Source organism: Haliaeetus albicilla, chromosome 8, assembly GCF_947461875.1.
Source record: "Haliaeetus albicilla chromosome 8, bHalAlb1.1, whole genome shotgun sequence".
NCBI lineage: Eukaryota > Metazoa > Chordata > Aves > Accipitriformes > Accipitridae > Haliaeetus > Haliaeetus albicilla.
In genome coordinates this window covers 43,201,736-43,220,389 of record NC_091490.1, presented here as the reverse complement: position 1 = coordinate 43,220,389, position 18,654 = coordinate 43,201,736, and the positions used below count along the sequence as shown (strand labels likewise).

At 60.3% G+C, this 18,654-nt stretch overlaps 2 protein-coding genes across 9 annotated transcripts in view; both read left to right on the top strand.

Annotated features, from left to right (window-relative positions):
* Positions 1-9,475, top strand: part of LOC138686568 (uncharacterized) — a 37,290-nt gene extending 27,815 nt beyond the window's left edge. For all 8 annotated transcript variants that reach the window (XR_011325920.1, XR_011325921.1, XM_069790464.1 and 5 more), the window contains 2 exons: positions 8,469-8,620; positions 9,110-9,475. Coding sequence is in view for 6 of the 8 variants with exons in the window: in XM_069790464.1 (XP_069646565.1) it covers positions 8,469-8,565 (97 nt within the window). In the remaining 2 variants the exon portion in view is untranslated. The remainder of the gene's footprint in view (positions 1-8,468; positions 8,621-9,109) is intronic.
* Positions 9,476-12,523: 3,048 nt separating this feature from the next.
* Positions 12,524-16,886, top strand: TMEM161A (transmembrane protein 161A). The gene is made up of 12 exons (XM_069790447.1): positions 12,524-12,602; positions 13,026-13,129; positions 13,222-13,302; positions 13,548-13,645; positions 13,761-13,917; positions 14,240-14,391; positions 14,482-14,542; positions 14,678-14,821; positions 15,040-15,153; positions 15,352-15,526; positions 15,605-15,701; positions 15,950-16,886. The coding sequence occupies exons 1-12, from the start codon at positions 12,600-12,602 to the stop codon at positions 16,204-16,206; spliced, it is 1,443 nt and encodes a 480-aa protein (XP_069646548.1). The 5' UTR covers positions 12,524-12,599; the 3' UTR covers positions 16,207-16,886.
* The last annotated feature ends 1,768 nt before the right edge of the window (positions 16,887-18,654 follow it).

Below are 18,654 nucleotides of genomic sequence, written 5' to 3'. Positions count from 1 at the left end.
CTCGGCCGCGGCTCTCCAGCTCTAATCCACCTCGGCCACCTCCCCTCCATTCACAATTTTCTTCCCATCTCGGGAGTGGAAGAAAAGAGACAAACCTTTTTTTTTTTTTTTTTTTTTAATTAAAAAATAAATCAGCGTCGGGGAGGTGGTGGCACTGTTGGGGAAGGAGGGATGGAGACGCCCCAACAGCCGAGCCCGGCTCGGGCTGGTCCCAGGGTAACCCCAGGGGTTTCACCTCCCTGAGCCCCCGCACGATGCCCACCTCGGCTCACTGCTACTCCTTATTCCATAGAGCCCTTACAAACCATTTATGCTACTTCTGTGCAAAAAAAAAAAAAAATTAATATAAATATAAGTGATGGATGTGCTGGTGAGAGCTCTGCATTGAGGGATCGGGGGGGAGAAGCGGGAGGAGGACGGAGAGCGCTTAAAAATTACAGTGGGAATTAGCAGGAGTCTAAGCTGTTGTTTGCGCTGCCCATTAGCATCTGCCTATTTATCTGTCACCAGATCCTCGTGGCATCTATCCATCCATCTGGATCCTTGTCAGTCTGTCTGCCTATCTAATTATCCATTAGCATGGCAAAGCGCCCCTGACAGCGGTCCCGGCGAGGCAGACGCGAGACCACCTCAGCTGCCCTTCACCATCGCGCGGATGCTTTTATGAGCTTTACCGACACGCGAGCAAAACCCCGCTCGTAGCTTTCACAAAACAATACCTTACGGCGGGCAGGGAAGGTTCTGCGAGGCCGCGGGATGCGGATGCATCCAACGGCAATGGGGGAAAGATGGGCTGGAGCAGGCGAACGCCGGGGGTTGCGTGGCAGGGGTTGTCCGTAGGGTGTCGATCGTATAGGGGGAATACGTGTGCGTGCCACGCTCTACGTGCACGCCGCGCCGCACGCTTTCGATGCTCCGTCTTGCCCATGGAAAACAAACCCCGAGGCCTCGCCCGGCACGGGCATCGCCACGCCGTGCCGCGGGCAGCTCCGGTGCCGGCGGCTCTTTGTGCCCGTGCCGCCGCGTGGGGTTTCTTTGTTCGCGGCGCCGGGCAGGTTCCCCCTCCCCGCCTGCCCACAGGCCCCGGCTCAGAGCAGCCGCCGAGGAGCAAATCAGCGGCGTTTGCATATTCAGAGCAGGTGGGGGCCCATATGCCTAAGATGCACCAGACAAAATTAGCCACCATAATCATAATCAAGTGTGCCGTTGTGCTGGGGGAAGGGAGAGCCTGGCAGACAAGCCTGATAATTATGAAGCTCAGCATGTGCGCAGCGGTTTTGCAACAATTATGCCTAGCTCAGCAAGCCGGCAATGATGCTTGTTACAACCACCCTCCATCGCCCACCCGCCCGCCGGCAGCTCGCTCCCGGGAGGGCTGCGCCAGCCTCGGTCCTCGCCGAGCCGCCGTCGGGAAGGGAGCACGAGGCTGGCGAGGGGCTGCGGGCAAGACCCCGTCCCGGTGGGTCCGTCCCTTTGCAAGCTGGTTTGTCGTTCGGCGACGGCCGTTGCTCGGGCATCCCCCACTGAGCTGCCCTCTGCTCTCCCTGGGCCCCCACCACGTTCCTGCACCCTCCTCTTGCAGCAAAACCCCACGTTTCCCACCCGGACTGAACCCACGGTGTCCGAGGTATCTCCAGAAACCATCCTCCCCCGGCCCCGTCAGCACGCGGCTGCTCTCGCCCTGCATGGAAAACAACACAAACCCTTCGCATAAAGGAGCTCTGCCGCTCCAGCTTCGCTAAAATCCATTTATATTTGCCTCCCAGGACTTTCCCTTTCCCGTCCTCCTCTGCTCGCCCTGCTCTTTGCAGGGGAGTGTGCGTTATCTCCCGCTCATCCTCTCCGCAGGCTGGGAACGAGGGCGGCGGCAGGAGGTGACACACCAGATTCATCTCCAGCCGCCAGCGCTCGGGGGCCGGTGTCACGCAGCATTTCCCTGAACGAACCCCGGGGAAGGGGAAGGGGAAGAAGCCGCGTGCGCGCGAGGCCGACGGGAGATGCTCCGCGGCACAGCGAGGACCAGCCCGTGCGCCGTGGTCTCGGGAAGCGGCGGCTCCGGGCTGCGCCGACACGGCTCGGCCTCGAGCAGGATGTTCCACGGAGCCTTCCGACCCTCATCCAGCAGAGGAGGGGGGAAAATAAATTGGTTTCCTCTTTTAAATAGGCTGGAAGCTGCCTCGGCTTAAGCTGGGTCAGGGGGTGGTGCTGAGGGATGCTCGTGTTTCCCCGGGGTGCCCCAGTGCACTGGGCACAGGGGGGTTGTAGCAGTTTCCCTGGTGGATCGGCTATAAAGGAGCTCAGCGTGCGTGGAAATCACGGCTCTGCTTTCCCCAGCATCCCCCGTCTTCCCCTCTCCTGTTTGGCGTTTGGGGGGTCAGGATGAGCCCCCCCCCCCCCCCCCCAGTCCCAGGGAAAACCCTACTTGAAGCCCAGCAGTACCTGCAGCTCTGGGGTTAAACAGCTCAAAAGGACGATTCTCCACACAGGGAGGTTTGTGGACATACCCAGCATCCTGGCACCTCTCTGCCCGTTACCTCCTAGCTCAATTAACAGAAAGACGAGCCAAACCAGCACAGAAACACCCGTCAGCACTGGAGGATTGCTTCGCTCCGCACCAGATCAGCCAGGGGCTGGTTTGCTCCAAACTAGAGGATTTATCAGAAGATGATGGCAAAGCTGGTCAAGGACCAGTTTGGTTCATTTACCGTGGGCTATTTCCCGAAGTTCGGTGAAACAGCCCCAAAATCCAGTTTCTTCAGGATGGAGCAGCAAGTGCCTTTGGGGCCGGCACATGGGAGCAACTCAACTTCGTGGGGGAGATTTTGGGTCCCCAAAGATCTGGCCCGGCTGTTGGAAGAGCTGTCCCTCTCAGTCCCTGGGTGTCTGGCGAGTCATTTGGGGGATTTGCTGGATCCTGGCCAGGCTGGTTTTTCACCCCAGAAGCAGGAAAGGACGTGAGCCTTGGCAATTCCCCATCACTCAGCATCTGATCCGCACCGAAGGGCTCTCACTCTTATCCATGTGGGAATAGCGGTGGTAGCATCCGGCTCAATTGACCAATTTCTGTGCAGCTGGAGCATCTGGAAACAACCAAACCAGCCCACATTGGCCCAATTTCCCACCTGCAGAGATCCACTGCTTCAGCCCTGTTTTCGGTAGAGTTTGGAATAACCCTGCAGGAACTTGGATTCACGCCTGGTCCCTTCTTGCCCCGAATCACCCATCAAGAAGTCACCCTTTATCAGGATTTTCCAAATCCCAGCAAACTGGGGTCATCGTTGTGCCATGCGCCTTCACCGATCCTCCTCTTTCTGCCCCAAATATTAAGGTTTCCCTGGTCAATCCCTTCCAGAATAAATGCCTTTGCTTAAATCATGGAGCCCGGGATGCTGAGGGAGCTTCCCGGGGACTTTGCTGGGCCCAGGGCAGACCCCAAATCCCCCCATGCTGGGGGTTACTGGGGCTGCACCCATCTGCGGCAAAGGGACCTTAAAATATTCTTTGCTGGAGCTTTGGAAAGGAGCTTTCGATTGTTTTAATTGATGGAGGAATTGGACAGCAAACAGAAACACAGTCAAATAAATCAGCACTGCATTTTCACCACCTTTTCCATCCCCCAAAGCTAGTTTGGGAGCAGAGCGGCTTTGCAAGACTCGGGGAAAAAGCAAGAAAATTCCCCCACCTGTTTGCTTTTAAACAGGCTTTTTTTTAAAGGAAAAAAAACAAAAAAACCTCGAAGGCTGTGAACAGCACCCGAAACCAAGCCGGGGTGTGCTATTCATGCACACACGCTATCCGAGGGGCAGGATCCCCCACTCCACACCCCACGGGGCTAAAGAGCAGCAACTCTCCGGACTATAAATTCCCAGATTCCCTGGATCTCACCAGCTCGGCTGTTATTGAGATGCAGGGAGCAGGGGAGAAGGTGACCGCCGACTCCATAAATATTATTGGGGGCGACGGGGCTGCGCGGGGCCGGCGGGCGCAGACAAAGCGCCCATTGAGCTGTCGGCAAAGGCGCGACGGCCCAGCTGCCGCGGGGAGCCAGGACGGGGGTCAAGGTCAGAGGTGGCCCCTGCTTGTATTATTCCCCCCCCCCAACCCAGCCCCTTTCCTCATGCCCATAAAATTAATAAAGTTAAACGGGTATCGCCGGCTCAGCGTGCCCACGGAGGATGCCGGGAGAAGCGGGTGCTGACGGCAGCAGCCACGTTGGTCATGCAGGAGGGGAAACTGAGGCACCGTGCAAGACCCCAGCATCGCACCCGCTCTGAGGGGGCAGTGCCGGTGTTTTTATCCCTTGGGGACCCTTTTGCGAATCTGTTTAATAACATATATGCTTAAAGGCTTGCAGACTTGACATCCCCAGCTCTGTGCTGGAGCGATCCCAGGACCATGCCAGCGTGGCCGGGGAGCCCATGGCCACCCCAAACCACCCAGCACCCCTGCCCTGTGCCCAGTTCTCCCTATGCCGAAGGTTTCTCCATATGGATGGAGAACCGGAGCTTTCAGCTGTGCGTGGGAGCTGCTGCAAGGGCAGCCTCCGACAGCCCCATCCACTCCCCAGGGCTGGGGGTTCAATCCTGCTGCCACATAAACTTAGATTTTTTAAATATTTTACTCCTTATTAAGCAATCCCTTAGCAACGCTTGTTTCCATGGCAAAGAGCAGAGAACCTCCATGCTGATGCTGAGCTTTGCCTTAAACTATAATTCAGCTCATTTTATTTGGGTGCTGCCCCGTGGGGCCAGGTCCCCAGCACCCATGGGGGCTGTCCACCCTGGGATAGACCACGGGTGCCTGTTCTGGGCTCCGAGCCAGGCTGGGGACACAAAGCAAGGGCCGTTTACCTGGGAAAAGGAGGTGTGCAGCATGTAGAGCCTCTTCTTGCAAAAAAAGAGGGCTTGGGGCACGCTGTGCACCCCAAAAAAGCCAGTCTCCATCCCCTGTAAGCCCAGCTCTGGAGCTCGTGTGGTTTAAAGGCAGAGCCGTGCCCAGCTGTGCAGCAGCCCAGGCTTCCAAAATTATGCTAATGAGCCCAGCCACCAGCGGGGCTGCAGGCTTTCCTTGCTTCCCTGCACCTCCAAGCCTTAATGAACTCAAGCAAACGAGGTGCAGGACACTGGGGCAGTGCTGGGTGCCAGCGGGTGCTGCAGCACCAAACGGAAAGGGAGGTGGGTGCTTTAGAGCCCGAGCTGGTGGGGGCTGGCACCGCACGGTGAGAGCTGCCCTTCGGGCAGCCTCGCTTTCCCAAAGGGGCATGGGAGTCACTTAAAAATTGGGATTCCTGCAAAAAATCCAAATGAAAAGGGTATTTTTTAGTTTTCAAAAATCCCACCGACGTTCCGTGCTCCGCTTGGCATTTTCGAAGAAATGGGTTTAATTCTGCTATCTCTATCCTCAGTGGAAAAAACTCCACTTGGGAGCAACGGCAGGTTCCTGGGACAGACCCTCCACAGGGACATTCCCTCCCAGAATCACCCAAGGTCCCCATTTTCCACCCCAGAGACCAAAATCAGCATTTCTGTGGGTGCGAGAAGCCCGGCAGACCTGGCATTGGTGGGTTTGCTCGTCTCCATCTCCCCGGGAGGAGAAAGGAAACTCTCCTTCCTCACCGCGCTTTTATTTTGCTGCAGTGGTAACGAATTCTTGCAGCGGTTCGTGCCCTGAAGGAGCCTTAAAACCTCCCAAATTTGACAGCCAAAAATAGCTATCGCTCTGCTTGTTTCCAAGTGTTCACTAGCCCTGATTTATTTACCCCTGTTATTTGAATCTGTCTCATGCTTTGAATCCCAAATCCTAAGCAGAATGGAAAAAAACCTGCATCTGTCATTTAGATGCTCTTGCACTCGTTGAACGGGGAGGGGGATTATCGTTTCTTCTGGCTGAAAGGGTGTCCCCTGTGCCGGGGTCCTGAGGAGGGCTGGAAAAGCTGAAAAAAATCATGGCTTTATCAACTCCTGGGATTTCCAAGCATCCGGACTGTGCGGCAGCTCCAGGGGTATTTTTCCCAGTCCTTAATATCCTTGTTTGCCGTGGGGGAGGCTGCCAGGACTGCGGGTGAGCAGAGCTCGGGGGGGACCCGTGGGCTGGATTACTCAGCGGCGTGGGAGCATTCGGCAGCAGAATTGCTGGTGGCATCCCCGTGCACCCTCTCTGCCCCGTGCCTGTGCTCCCCCATCCCGGAGCCCATCGTTGTGGATGCAGAAACCCCCGCCGCCTCCCTCCTCATCCCAGTCCCGACGTGGTTTTGTCCCCCGGGGTGCCAGCGGCATGCTGCTTGGGGAGTGCCGAAAAGCAAAACGCAGATTTTTGGTGCAGAAGGACCCAGGTCAGGTGTCCGTGGGGCAAATCCTGCACTGGGACACGGCCGGGACAAGGCTCCTGGTAGGCGGGGGGGCATCCGTGGGCTTTCGATCATGGCAAATCTCCTGGATTTTCTTCCCACTGGCTTGCACAGCCCAAATCTCTCTCCCTGATGGTATTTCAAGCCACCCGACACCCACTCTTAGCTCACTGTAGCTCTGTTTGGAAAGTTTTGAAATTCTGGGTCACTGGATGATTTGCACTCGATGATCTCCCCTGCTTGGGACCAGCATCTCTGGCACTGAGCACCCACCGGGCTGGGCTTGTGCACCGGCAAGGAGGGGCTCAAAACATTCCCAAAGCTGGGAATGAAGGGATGAAGGGCAGCGAGGGTGGATGGGGCTGCGGGGAGAGGAGGGTGCCCCCCATCCTCCTCATCTCCCCCAAAACAGGCTCAGCTTTTCTCATGTACATACACTTATGCTCGCCTCCGCCACGCTGCTGGAGAAGGGGTGAAATTAATCCCTATGGAAATTTATTTAAATGAATTCCCTGCCTGGACACTCAAGCTGTTCCCAGCCTGGCGAGGGCAGGGCAGACGGGGGAGGATGGAGTGCGGACCCCCCGGGCACCCCAATTCCCCCATTACAGCCACATCTCATGGGGGTTATTCCCCCCCAGGCAGTTGCCCCAGTGGTGCCGAGCCGTGCCACAAACCCAGATTTGGGCCCACAAACTGCCCCAGGGCTCCCAGGGGGTCACTCATGTCTTGCCCCCATGTTGGAGCAGGGAGAAGATGCCAGCAGCTCTCGCTGCACCTCGGCGAAAGTCAGGGTGGACATCTGAACAGGTTGGTTTTTGCCCCATAAGCTGTGGACCTTGGTCAATTCACTAGGGAAAAGAGAAATTAGCTGAGCATGTCAATAAATAAGAAATACTGGTTTTCCTGCCTAAAAAGCACCTTGGTCTATTAATTAAATTCACGCTATGTGCAGCAGCAGGACTGAGCCCTTCCCATTCCCATCGCACTGATTGAGCTGCTGAGATCCTCGTCCCAGCCCCAGCCATCCTTACGCCAGGTGCTTGCGCTGATGTTCGGCTCAAGTGGTCTCACCCCACGAGATAGGGGAGGTGTGGGGGGGGCAGACGGGGACCCCCTTGGCCTCAGGGAGGCAGAGCAAGAACCGCAGTGAACCCCAAGCTCCTGGGAAGCGTGGGCACCCCCCCCCCCCGTGCGTGGCCCCGATTCCGTACGGCAGCAACGCAGCCGGCCCCGGAAAAGGGGATCCGAGGCATCTGCATCCCCCGGACAAGGCTCCTTTGAGATGGGGCACAGATGGGGTATTGTCAGCGCAGGCAAGGGGTGAGGGAGATCCGGGAAGAGGGTTTGAAGTGGGATTGTGATGGGAAAGGTTGGGTTTGCAGGGAGCTTGACCTCGCGGGGGACCTCCCCGACATCAAGCATCCACCCCGCGCCCCGGCATCTTTGCGGTATCCCGGAGGGAGAGCCCAGGCAGGCTCTGGCAAAACCCGAGCATAAAAGCATCGAGGAGGAGCTTTTCGGAGAGGAATATTCACGCTGAAGCATCAGGCGATCTCAGCACATGCAAACGCGCTCACGCCTTCGCCAGCCCTGCGTGGGCATCCATGCGCACGGGTGGGGGATGCACGGTCCCCGTGTGCATCCAGCCCTGAGGGCGTCAGTGTGTTCGGGGTCGGGGGGGGGCTCGGGGAAAAGGAGGGTGCCTGCACTGATTCCCCACCCCACGCAGACCACGGAGGGAGGGGGACCTGAACCCCAAAGCCAGCAGAGCGCTGGTGGGGGATGAGGGCTGGGTGAGCCGGCAAGAACAGGCACTTCTTGGGGATTTATGCCATGCAGCACTTGTCAGCGCAGCTTTAGCACCCCATAAAGCAACGCCGAAGGCTGAACGTGAAGGGAGAACACAAAGACGCCCCGACTGGCCAATTAACGAGCAAATTCGGGCTCAGGCCCTGCAAAGCTGCGTAAGGGAAAGGCTTGGGGGGGTTGGAAATGCAGCCGTGGGGAGGACGGGAAAATGCAGGAGGAGACTGGAATTAGGGGAGGGGTGCGTGCACCGCGATGTGGCATGGCAGCCCCGGTGCAGGCAGCAGCTAACGCCACGTATGTTCATTTGCAGGCAGCTGCCCGGCAGCGCACCGGGGGCTTTGCTGACTGCACCCCACAGTCGGGACATCGGGACCCCCCACAAGCGACCGACAGCAACAAGGACTTGAAGAGGTGCCACCGCATGGCCGGGGGACAGCGACCTGGCACAAAGCGCGGCTCCCGGTAAGGATCTTTTGGAGCAGCCCACGGGAATGGGGTGGGAGGTGGGAACCCCACGAACCCCACAGCGGTGCCCAGGTCACCCCAGAGGTCTCACTGCTTTAGGAGCATCGCCTTAATGGACTTACAGGAGTTTTGCAGGACACAACTCCCTCCCCTGCCCGGGCGGGAGCTCTTCTCTCCATTAGACACCAGCAGTGATGTGGTTTTTCCTGCTCCTGCTGTCACCTGCCCTTTTTCAAGATGTCCCAAGCTGTCACCAACCACTTAAATACATGCTGGCCCCAAACTCCTGCCTATCTCCACCGCAGGAGGCTGGAGCCAAACCCTAATAGAAATGTCCCCAAGCGCACGGTGGGATGGGGACTGAAATTATTCGGGCAGGGAGTTGGCGTTGCGGTGACACTGTAACCTCCTGGCCGTCCTGTGGGAACTCAACCCCGGTTGTCACTGGGCTGGGCCTGGGCTCACACCATTTTCTCCCATTAACAGGTGACATGAGCAGATGCCGTGGGGTCCGGGTGCCCGAGAAAGGCTGGAGAAAAGCAAGGCTGGGTTTGAAGCGTGGGCAGGATCCGTGCGGATGCCCTTCCCATCCCCAGGGTAAGGGCTTCCTCCCTCTTTTCCCATATAAGCAGCCCCAAGGCTGAAGGCTGACATGCCCAGGGGGTCCCACCCGGGGGTCCCCCCCATACCTTGGTGCCGGACGGGTGCACGGACCACGAGATGACACCCCGGGAAGCTGGAAGGACACAGCCGCTGCCACCAAGCCCGAGGCACCGGGAGGATGAGGTCTGCAGCTCAATGAGGCGAAAGGGAAAAAAAAATCACACGCATTAAAGGTGTTCAAAGCCCCCAGCCGTGTTGCAGCCTGGTCTCCCTCGCGCCGCTGGTGTTTGAGCAGAATTTTGTCCCTTTTTCTTGCAGGACCCCCCAAATCCCCACAAGACCCGGTGTCTGGGGTGTGTTTCCTTCCCAGTGGGTCAAACTTTTATCTTGCCAGCCCTCTCCTTTCCCATGGTGGGAGGCGAGGAGTGCCCCGTGGGGGTCCCAGCCCCAGAGGGGACGATGTCCTGTCCCTTTTGGGCTGGGGGGAGGCAGGAGCAGCCCGGCTTTGGGCTTGGCTGGTGTGGGGACAGGCACATCTCCCCTCACCCTCACTCCCTCTTCTCTTTTCCACCCCAGACCTGGGAATCGGGTCCAGCCCCGCTTTGCTGGTCCACGGGTCTCCCCGGGGGTGGCCCTGATGGGGGACGGGTGGGACAGGTCGAGCAAACTGGGACCCGGGAGGGGCAAACACCCAGCCAACACCACCAGCTCCCAGTGCACTGACTGGTTGCTCCAGCCCCAGCTGGTGCAGCTGGTCCTGAGACTCCCTCCAGCCCCACAGCTGCCGGTTTTCTGACTTTAAGTCAAATTTCAAGGCAAAAATAGAGCCTGGAGACCTGCAGCTCCAGGAGCAGACAGGGGATGATGCACAGCGTCACCGCAGAAGTTGGTGACTCCGGTTGCTCACTCGGTATCGGGATGCCGGAGCCGTGGAGCCAGTGCCAGGTCCAGCCGGCGTTGCTGCCATGGTCCCCTCCCCACGGAGGGCTGCGAGATCCCACCAGTGTTTCTGGTGACCAGTTAAACACAGCGTGGGTGACGTGGGGCCAGGCTGGCTCCCCTGTGGATGTATCAGAAGGACGTCCTCGCCGAAATCCCTGCCTCCGAACTCCCCCCAGCACGCGCTCGCCCGCCACCGCCAGCGACCCAGACGCCCAAATATTGAGCTATACATTAAATTACCCTGGGGAAAGGGCCGGGAGGGAGCCGGAGCACGTCGGAGGGAGCGTGGCAGTTTGTTATGCTAACCGAGGGGGGCTCCGCTCAGGGGACGTGTCGGAGAGGTCTGAAGAGCAAGGAGTTCACAGGCCCTCTCCTTTTGTCATGCTAAAAGTGCAACACAGAAAATATATACAGGCAGCTGCTCAATGGACCGTGAAATACAAGTGATTTCTCCGGGAGCCCTGGGTAATGCGATGCAGCCCGGACAATGCCCGCCACCGCCCGCCGCCGCCTTTGTGCAAAATGGGAAACTTCTGGGGGGGGGGTGTGGAAATGGGCACAGACCAGCTCCAGGCATGCCAGCTGCCCCCAGCATCGCCCAGAGGTGGAAAGTCCTCGAGTCCATCCCTAGCTGCAGTGCCCATGGGGTCCCCCAGCTATGGGACCAGTGGGAGCCCAGTTGTCCCAGGTTGGGCTCCGGCTCAGTGGGTGCCGTGTGGCTGCCAAACCCCAGTCCTTCAAGGAAATATCGCTCCGGTGTGTACGGGGACCATGCTGGGTCTGGCACCCCCTTGCCGGGCGCAGGGCCGGGGTCCCCCGTTAATTCAGTGACTTTACAGCAGCACCGACAACGGCCCGTCGCAGCAGCTCCCTTTGCTGATGCTAATTTGGGCATCTCGGCAGGAGCGGTGTAAAATCAGACCTCAAAGGGGCTTTTGTGTCCTGGGGGAGGGCGGCTGGGCTGGGGGTGCTCTGAGCATCCATCTTCCACCTTTCCCTCCTTTTTTTGTGTCTCGGCGGAGCTGAAAGCCGACGCCGTGGGGGCTGCGAGGATCCTGGGGCCCTGCATTTGTTCCAGAGAGGCGCAGCCACCAGTTTGGGCAGACCCTGTGGCCAGTGCTGCGCCCCCGTGCAAGGGCTGGGGGGGTCTGGGGGTTTGGGGGGGGGGGGCACAGGCTCTGCCCAGCCAGCAAAGGTGATGGAGCAGGCTGCTCCCCGGACCCTGGCTTGGCTCGCAGTCGGGGGCACCTGACAGCCAGGATCAGGCCACTTGGGGCTGGCTGGGAGAATTTTTGGAATCACAGCCCCTGAGTTCTCCCCCCGCCGTCAGCGGAGGGGCTGCTCAGCTCCCGGCCAAAGCTGGCATGGGGGCACACGGGGGGCTGCATGCCCGGGCTGCTCTGGGGGGGTGCTGGGGAAGGGCAGGGGGACGTGGTACCCCCCAAGCCTGGGTACCCCAACCCACGGGGGATGCTCGGGGCACGGGCGGGAAGCGACATCTAGCGGGAAGCGCATCCCGTTGCCTGGGAGATCGATATCCATGGCAACCCCTCGGGGCCACCAGCACCCTGCCTGGACCAGGAGCACCCACTAGCACCCACAGATGCCCCCCACACCCCGTTGGGTGCTCCTTGCAGGGCAGGGCTGTCACGGTCCGAGGTAACCCCGAGCTCGGATGAAATGCCTGCAGACCCCCGCCGTGACGCAGGCGCTGGCGCTGTGGTGGGCCCTGAAGCCCCCTACCCACCGTCCGGGACGAGCTGCACCCAACGGGCTCTGCCCTGGCCTCGTCCACCATCGGCTCCTCCGGTGCTCGCAGGGAGATGCGGCTGGGCAGCAGCGAGGGGATAAATGCAGGAAGGGAGCCCGTTTCTTTCGCAAGGAAGACGTGGGCATAAGGACGAGGTGGGCAAGATGCTTGCAACCTTGTCCTCCAGGGAGAGCACCGGGGAGGGGAAGGTCCCAGCTCACCCAGGACGGAGGAGGACAGGATTGAGCCACCCAAACCCCTGTGCCCTCCCTTACCCCCAAAATTCAACGCCCGGGGGCTGCGTGCAGGGATAGGTATCGCAGAACCTCAACCCGAAGGGGCCCTTCAGGTGCAACGGCACACCCACATGCATGCACATCTATACATAGGAGGTGCAGCCACGTCCACATATATGATTTGTTATCTATATATCCACGCGGCCGCTGCTGCGGCTGTGCCGGGACTCGAACCCGTAACCTCCGGACAGCGCCGGGGACCACAGCTCCCAGGAGGCAGCGCCCGCGGAACTAGGCGCCGCGGAGAGCCCCGCCTCCACCCAGCACCGCCTTTCCATTGGCCGAGAAGCTGCCAATCAAAGTGAGGGCGGCGGCGGATTGGCCGGCGTGGGGTGGCGGCGGTGGCGGGTAAGCTTCCTGCGGCCGCCTTTGCATTGACCCCGGCATGGTGAGCGCGGATCGGGGGTGTCTGCCCGGGGGGGCTGGCCCCAGGGGTGTCTGCCCGGGGGGTGCATCTCCAGGCTTTTTTGGGAGGGTGCACGCCTGGGGGGGGGGGGTGTGCATGCACGGGGCTGTCCCGGGGGTTGCACGCCCGGGGGGGGGGTGGGTGCATATCCAAGTGGGCATGCCGGGGGTGTCCCGGGGGGGTGCCTGCCCGGGGGGGGGTGCATGCCCAGCGTGTCCCAGTGGGTTGCACGCCCGTGGGGTGCATGCCCGGGCTGTCCCATGGCAGGGACAGGGGCTGGGAGAAGCAGACAGCCCCGGTGTTGCAGGCTGGTGGAGGCGGGGGGGGGGGGTCTCCAGCTCCCCCCACCTCGGCTTTGGGGGGTTCAGGTGCCGGGGTCACTCCCTGAGGGTGTCCCCGGTGCAGGCGGTGATGGGGGTGCAGGTGGTGGTGAGCCTTCTGGCAGCCAGCGTCATGCAGAAGATGGCCCCGCATTGCTCCTTCGCTCGCTGGCTGCTCTGCAATGGCAGGTACGTGGTCTGTCCCTCCCTGCTCGTCCCCGGAGCTGGGGGGGGGACTCGGGGACACCCGGCACCACTGATACCCGACTGCTCCTTTCCAGCCTGCACCGCTACAAGCATCCCTCGGATGAGGAGCTCTGCGCCCTGGCAGGCAAGCAGCGTCCCAAGGCCAAGCGGGACAGGTCAGCTCAGCTCGTGCCTGCGGCTTCGGCAGGCAGGAGGGACTTAAAACGATAAATATTTTGGTTTGGTGATAATGGAAGTCATCCCCGTATGCTGCGGGATTCCACTGGGCTCCGGGCCGGTGCTGGTGACGAGGAGCCCCAAGCTGGGGACGTGCCGCCACGCGAGGGGCTTTCGGCACCGTGGGACGCAAGGGACAAGCCAGCTCGTTGCCTGCCGTCTCGAGCCCAGGTTTGCCTTGCAGGAGGATGAACGGCATGACGGATGACAAGCCCCTCTCTGTGCCCCGGGACATCGACCTCCGCCTGGACACCAGCCCCATCACTGCCGTGGATGCTCTCGGTAATCCCCCCCGTGCACCCCCAGCTCCCTCTGCACGCAGGACCCGGCATTGCCCTGGACCCGGGACCCCCAGTAGGTCCCCACAGCACGGTGACACGTCCCTCTGTCACACCAGTGCTGCGCTATTTCCTGGAGTACCAGTGGTTCGTGGATTTTGCCGTCTACTCCACTGCCGTGTACCTCTTCACCGAGGGCTACTACTGCCTGGCGGACCCCCAGAAGGAGACGAACATCGGGGTGCTCTGGTGCCTGCTGACGGTCATCTTCTCCGTGTATCCTTCTGCCGACTTTTGGGGTGCGATTGCTGCCGACCGCCGGGTTCAGGCTGCCAGTGGGCAGGAGAGGGAACCCACCGTCCTTGTTTTTTCCCCATTAAAAGCCAGTTGAGGTGGAAAACTTAAATTTCTGGATTTATAAACCACTCACTGATGAGCTGTAAAGGTGCCTAATGAGAGCTTTCCCTGCAGAGAACGTGGCAGCGGCCTAACGATGCAGATGCTTTACAACATGCTAATGAGCAGGGGGGTCCCACTGGCATTGGGGGGGGCTGTCCCGAAGCCCCCGGTTTCCTTGACGGCCACCCCTCACCCGCAGCAAGGTCTTCTTCATGGTGATGCGCCATTACTTCCGCTCGGAGGAGGGGGGTGAGCGCTCTGTCTGCCTCACCTTCGCCTTCTTCTTCCTCCTCCTCGCCATGGTGGCCCTGGTCATCCGTGAGGACTACCTGGAGTTCGGCCTCGAGCCCGGTGGGTGAGGGGTGACGGGGAGAGGTGGGCGGGCAGGCGGTCCTTGGGGGCGGCGGGCACCCCGCTTATGGGGGGGTTCGCTCCCCGCAGGGCTGGCCGGTGTCAGCAGCAACCTGGAGAGCATCCTGAAGCAGCGGGGCTGGGAGTGGACGTGAGTTGATGACCGGGCAGGGAGGAAAATGGGGTTTTCGGGAGGCTTTGTGGAGGTTTGGGGCGGGAAAGCCTCAGGGGCTCACCGGGGACGGGGCCGACCCGTTCCCCCCCACGCTACCTTCTTTCTCCGCAGGTTGCCCCTCGCCAAGCTGGCCTTCAAGCTGGGGCTGGTGGCCCTGTGCTCCTTCTTGGGTGCCTGCCTGACCTTCCCGGGGCTACGCCTGGCCCAGACGCACCTCGACGCTCTCCGGATGGCGGCCGACAAGCCCCTGACCCAGTTGGGTGAAATCTGCGGGAGGGAAAGGAGGCGAGGGGGTTGGTGCTGGCATTTTGGGGGCTGGGATCCCCCCCTCCCTGCTCTGCAGGGCAGCGAGGAGGTTTGGTGGTGGGAGAAGGGTGTTGGGGGTGTGGGTGAGGACCGGTCCCTGCCCACTGAGGGATGGAGGGACAGGGGGTACCACGCTGTATGGGGGTCTCGTGACGGCTCTGCTGCAGGGTCCTGCTCCACATGAGTTTCCTGGCACCTGTCCTCGTGGTGGTGATGTGGATCAAGCCCATCTCGCGGGAATTCCTGCTCCACGCACCCATGGGCAAGCAGACGGTGCAGCTGTAAGTGTCTGACTGTGTCCTGGCATCCTTGCTCCAAGGGAAACTGAGGCACGGGTGCACCAGTCTACCTCCTCCAACACTAGTAGCCCCCCCCCATCCTCCCCACTGCTGCTACCTCTCCCATCAGACACCCTTTCTGGGACACAGGGGGTTTCTGGACCCTGAGATCTCCCTGACAGCTCCCTCCTCTTGCCCCAGCATGTCGGACTCTGCCTACAACACCGCGCGCCTCTGGACCATCGTCGGCCTCTGCCTGTTGCGCCTGGCCGTCACCCGCCATCACCTCCAGGCGTACCTGGGCCTGGCCGAGCGCTGGGTGGAGCAGATGAGGAAGGAAGCCGGGCGCATCGCTGTCCTGGAGATCCAGCGCAAGGTCTGGATGTGGGAGCTGGGATGGGAGCAGGGGTCCGGGTACGACCGCCAGCCTCCTGCTGATCCCTGCTGCCCACAGATCGCGAGGATTTACTGCTACGTCTCCGTGGTCAGCCTGCAGTACCTGGGACCCATCATCCTCACCCTCCACTGCACGCTGCTACTCAAGACGCTGGGTAAGGAGGCGGCAGGGGGAATGCAGGGAACACGGGGGGGCTCAGGAGGGGCAGGATGAGACCCGCAAGTCGTCATCGAGCCATCAGCATCCAAAGCGTCCCCAGGCTCTCAAGGCGTGGTTTGCGGTTGGCATGAGCGTAACGCATGCAGCAAGCGTGCTGGGACTCAGCCACCAGCATGTCTAGCACGGGGATGGGCCTGCAGCGTGGGGACCGACCCCCGCAGACCTGTCCCCTCTGTCACGCAGGGCACCACTCATGGGGGCTGTACCCGGAGCCCCCTCCCCTCCCCCTGGCAGCAACTGCAGCATCGCCGCATCCCGGCGGCGAGGACAGGGAGGACGTGCGTGCCGCAGTGGAGCAGATCACGGGCGTTTTGGGTGGCATCTTCACCCCCCTCTTCTTGCGCGGACTCTTCGCCTTCCTCACCTGGTGGGTGGCCGCCTGCCAGGTCGTCACCAGCCTCTTCGGCCTCTACTTCCACCAGTACCTGGCAGCCTCCTGACTGGAGGGAACTGGGACGTGCCTCGGGGCGCAGTCGGTGCTCGGCTGCTGGTCCCCTTGCTCCTGCCTTGGCCGGTTTCCCCCCCTTCGGACGTGCTGGCGGCACACGTGGACACGCACATGGGGATACGTCTGCCACCAGCTCTCGGCACGACGGGTTTTATGCATGTGGGCCAGCGTGGGCATCGCCTGCTCCTGCCGCCGATCACCACTGTGCCTGCTCTCGCCCCGCTGCCGCTCCGGGCTGCATCCCTCCAGCCCCTCTTCCCCTTTCCTGATCCTGCACGGTGATGGAGGAACCAAAGCCCCGCAGCTGGGTTTGCTGCTGCCTGCTCTGACCCGACACGGGGACGCTTTGCCGCTGTGTCTTCCTGGAGGGCAGCGGCTCCTGCCAGCCCTGGGTGATAGGTGCTGGGCAGAGGACTCGGTGGGGATCGCCCTTGCGTGGTAGAGACCCTACGGCCAGGTTGGAGCAGCAGCTTGGGTTACCAGCACAGACTTTGGGGTTTGCTCTGCCTAGCGTTTGCCTCCACCGGTGGAGGGTGAGTGTATTTTTGTAGGGTTGCTGCTCTAGCCAGCTGGGTCAGGGCTCCTTGGGGGTCATCCCTCTGCTTTGCGTGAAATCCTCAGGCCCAGCAGCCTCGGCTGTTGGCTGTTTTAGAAATAAATAAGTAACCCAGAGTCTGTTCGCCACTCCAAAAGCTGCTGCTTTACACTTTGCAGCCCCAAAGCCCCTTGAGCAGGGCAGGGGTTCCAGCTGCCTTTGGGCAGGCGGGCAAGCGGCAAAGCCCCTGTCCGTGTTATTGCAGCAAGAGGAAGAAGCCGAGTGCTCGAACAAACCCTACAGCCCATCCCCATCACACTTGAGGAGGAGACCTCACGTTCACCCCATCACAGCCCGACTCGGTGCCTGTTCCTTGCCCTTCATTCGGCACTAGGATCGCACCCGGGCTGATAACGTGCTGCTCAGCCCAACAGTGGCTGCGGGGGGGGGGAATGGGGTAGACGGCCCCTTGTCCATCTCAGCTGAGCTCTTCCCCACTGCACGGTGGGTGCTGGTCCAGCTGCATGAAAAAGGATTAGCAGGTCTGGGCTGCTCAGAGAAAGGGAGAGGGACTCTGATCCTATTTGATAGCCTTGTAATGGTCTTAATTCCCTCTTGCTAAGGGCTGAGATGAGAAGGCAGCCCTTTTGCCTGGTGTCAACAGGGGTAATCCGGACAGCCCTCCTCTGCCTGGTTCCTGAGTACCCAAGCTGCAGACACAGTAAAATCCCTTTTGCAAAAAAAAATTATGGGGAAATTTCCCTTTTGCAAACAGCTGGGGAAACCAGAGCCCAAAGCAGCACCATTAACCAGCACAGGGCAGGAAGAATTTGGCTCCAGCAGCACTGTCGCCAAGTCACGGGTGGAAAGGTGCAAGGAAGAAGCGATTCCCCTGGGCCGGGATGCAGAAGGGACTTGTTCCAGCCTGCGCCGTCCCATTAAAAGCTAGTCCGACTGTCTTGATGGCTCATTTATCTAATTTTCCTTAAGCATGTGGAGGAAGCAGCCGGGGGCTGAGCTGGCAGGGAAGCCTTCGCGGCAGGAGGACGGTTGCTAGGGCCTGAGGTTGTGCTGCATTCAGACATGCAGACAGTTCCTCCCCTGAGATCTGCCCAGACGTGACCCTCTCAGGCAGGGACAATGACTGATAGACTAGCCAAGAGCAGGAGACAGATCCACAGGCACTGAAATTGGGCCACATCAAATAAAATGAAAGAGCCCCCCCATCTTCCTCTCCTCCCCAGAATTATTTTTACTCTTTGGATCTTTGCTTTATTTAGAACGGGGTACAGGCTGGGGTCTTGCAAAGGGCCACACTCGGGCTCTTAGCGGAGAGGGGAGCAGCTGGGACCGAGAGGTTCTCTTGCTGCAGAGGTTCCGCCAGCACTGGGATTCGGACTGGCAGCAGGAGTCCCTGCTGTGACCCAGCTCGCATTGCCCCTGCTCCCCTGGAGCACACTTGCCTTCGGCTCCCGCTGAGCCTTGCTTGGCAAGAACCCGAGGGCTGGAGGCAGCTCCTGGAGGTCTTCCCTTCATGCCCTGAGAAGGAGGGAAGCAGTGAGCCCTTCCTTCCCACCCCACTTCCATCCAAAATGAGATCCCCTTGCCGTCTGCATCCTGCAGAGCTGTTCCTGCTTGGAGCAGTGGGAAAGTTCTAATCGCAGCTCTCTGTGGCTGACAGCTCAAACCAACCCGGCTGGATGCTCCCCTGCATGCAGGGAGCCAGAAAACCAAAGGTAGGGATGCTACCCTCAACTGGCAGGGTTGAGAGGCAGCTGGTGCAGGGAAGGTGGACAGGGACCGTTCTGCAGCTCTGCCACAGGCTTCCTGCAAGGTTTGGTGCAAGTCTCAGCCTCTGGGTCTCAGTTTCTCTTGGAGTACAACCGGGACATCAGCTCTGCCCTG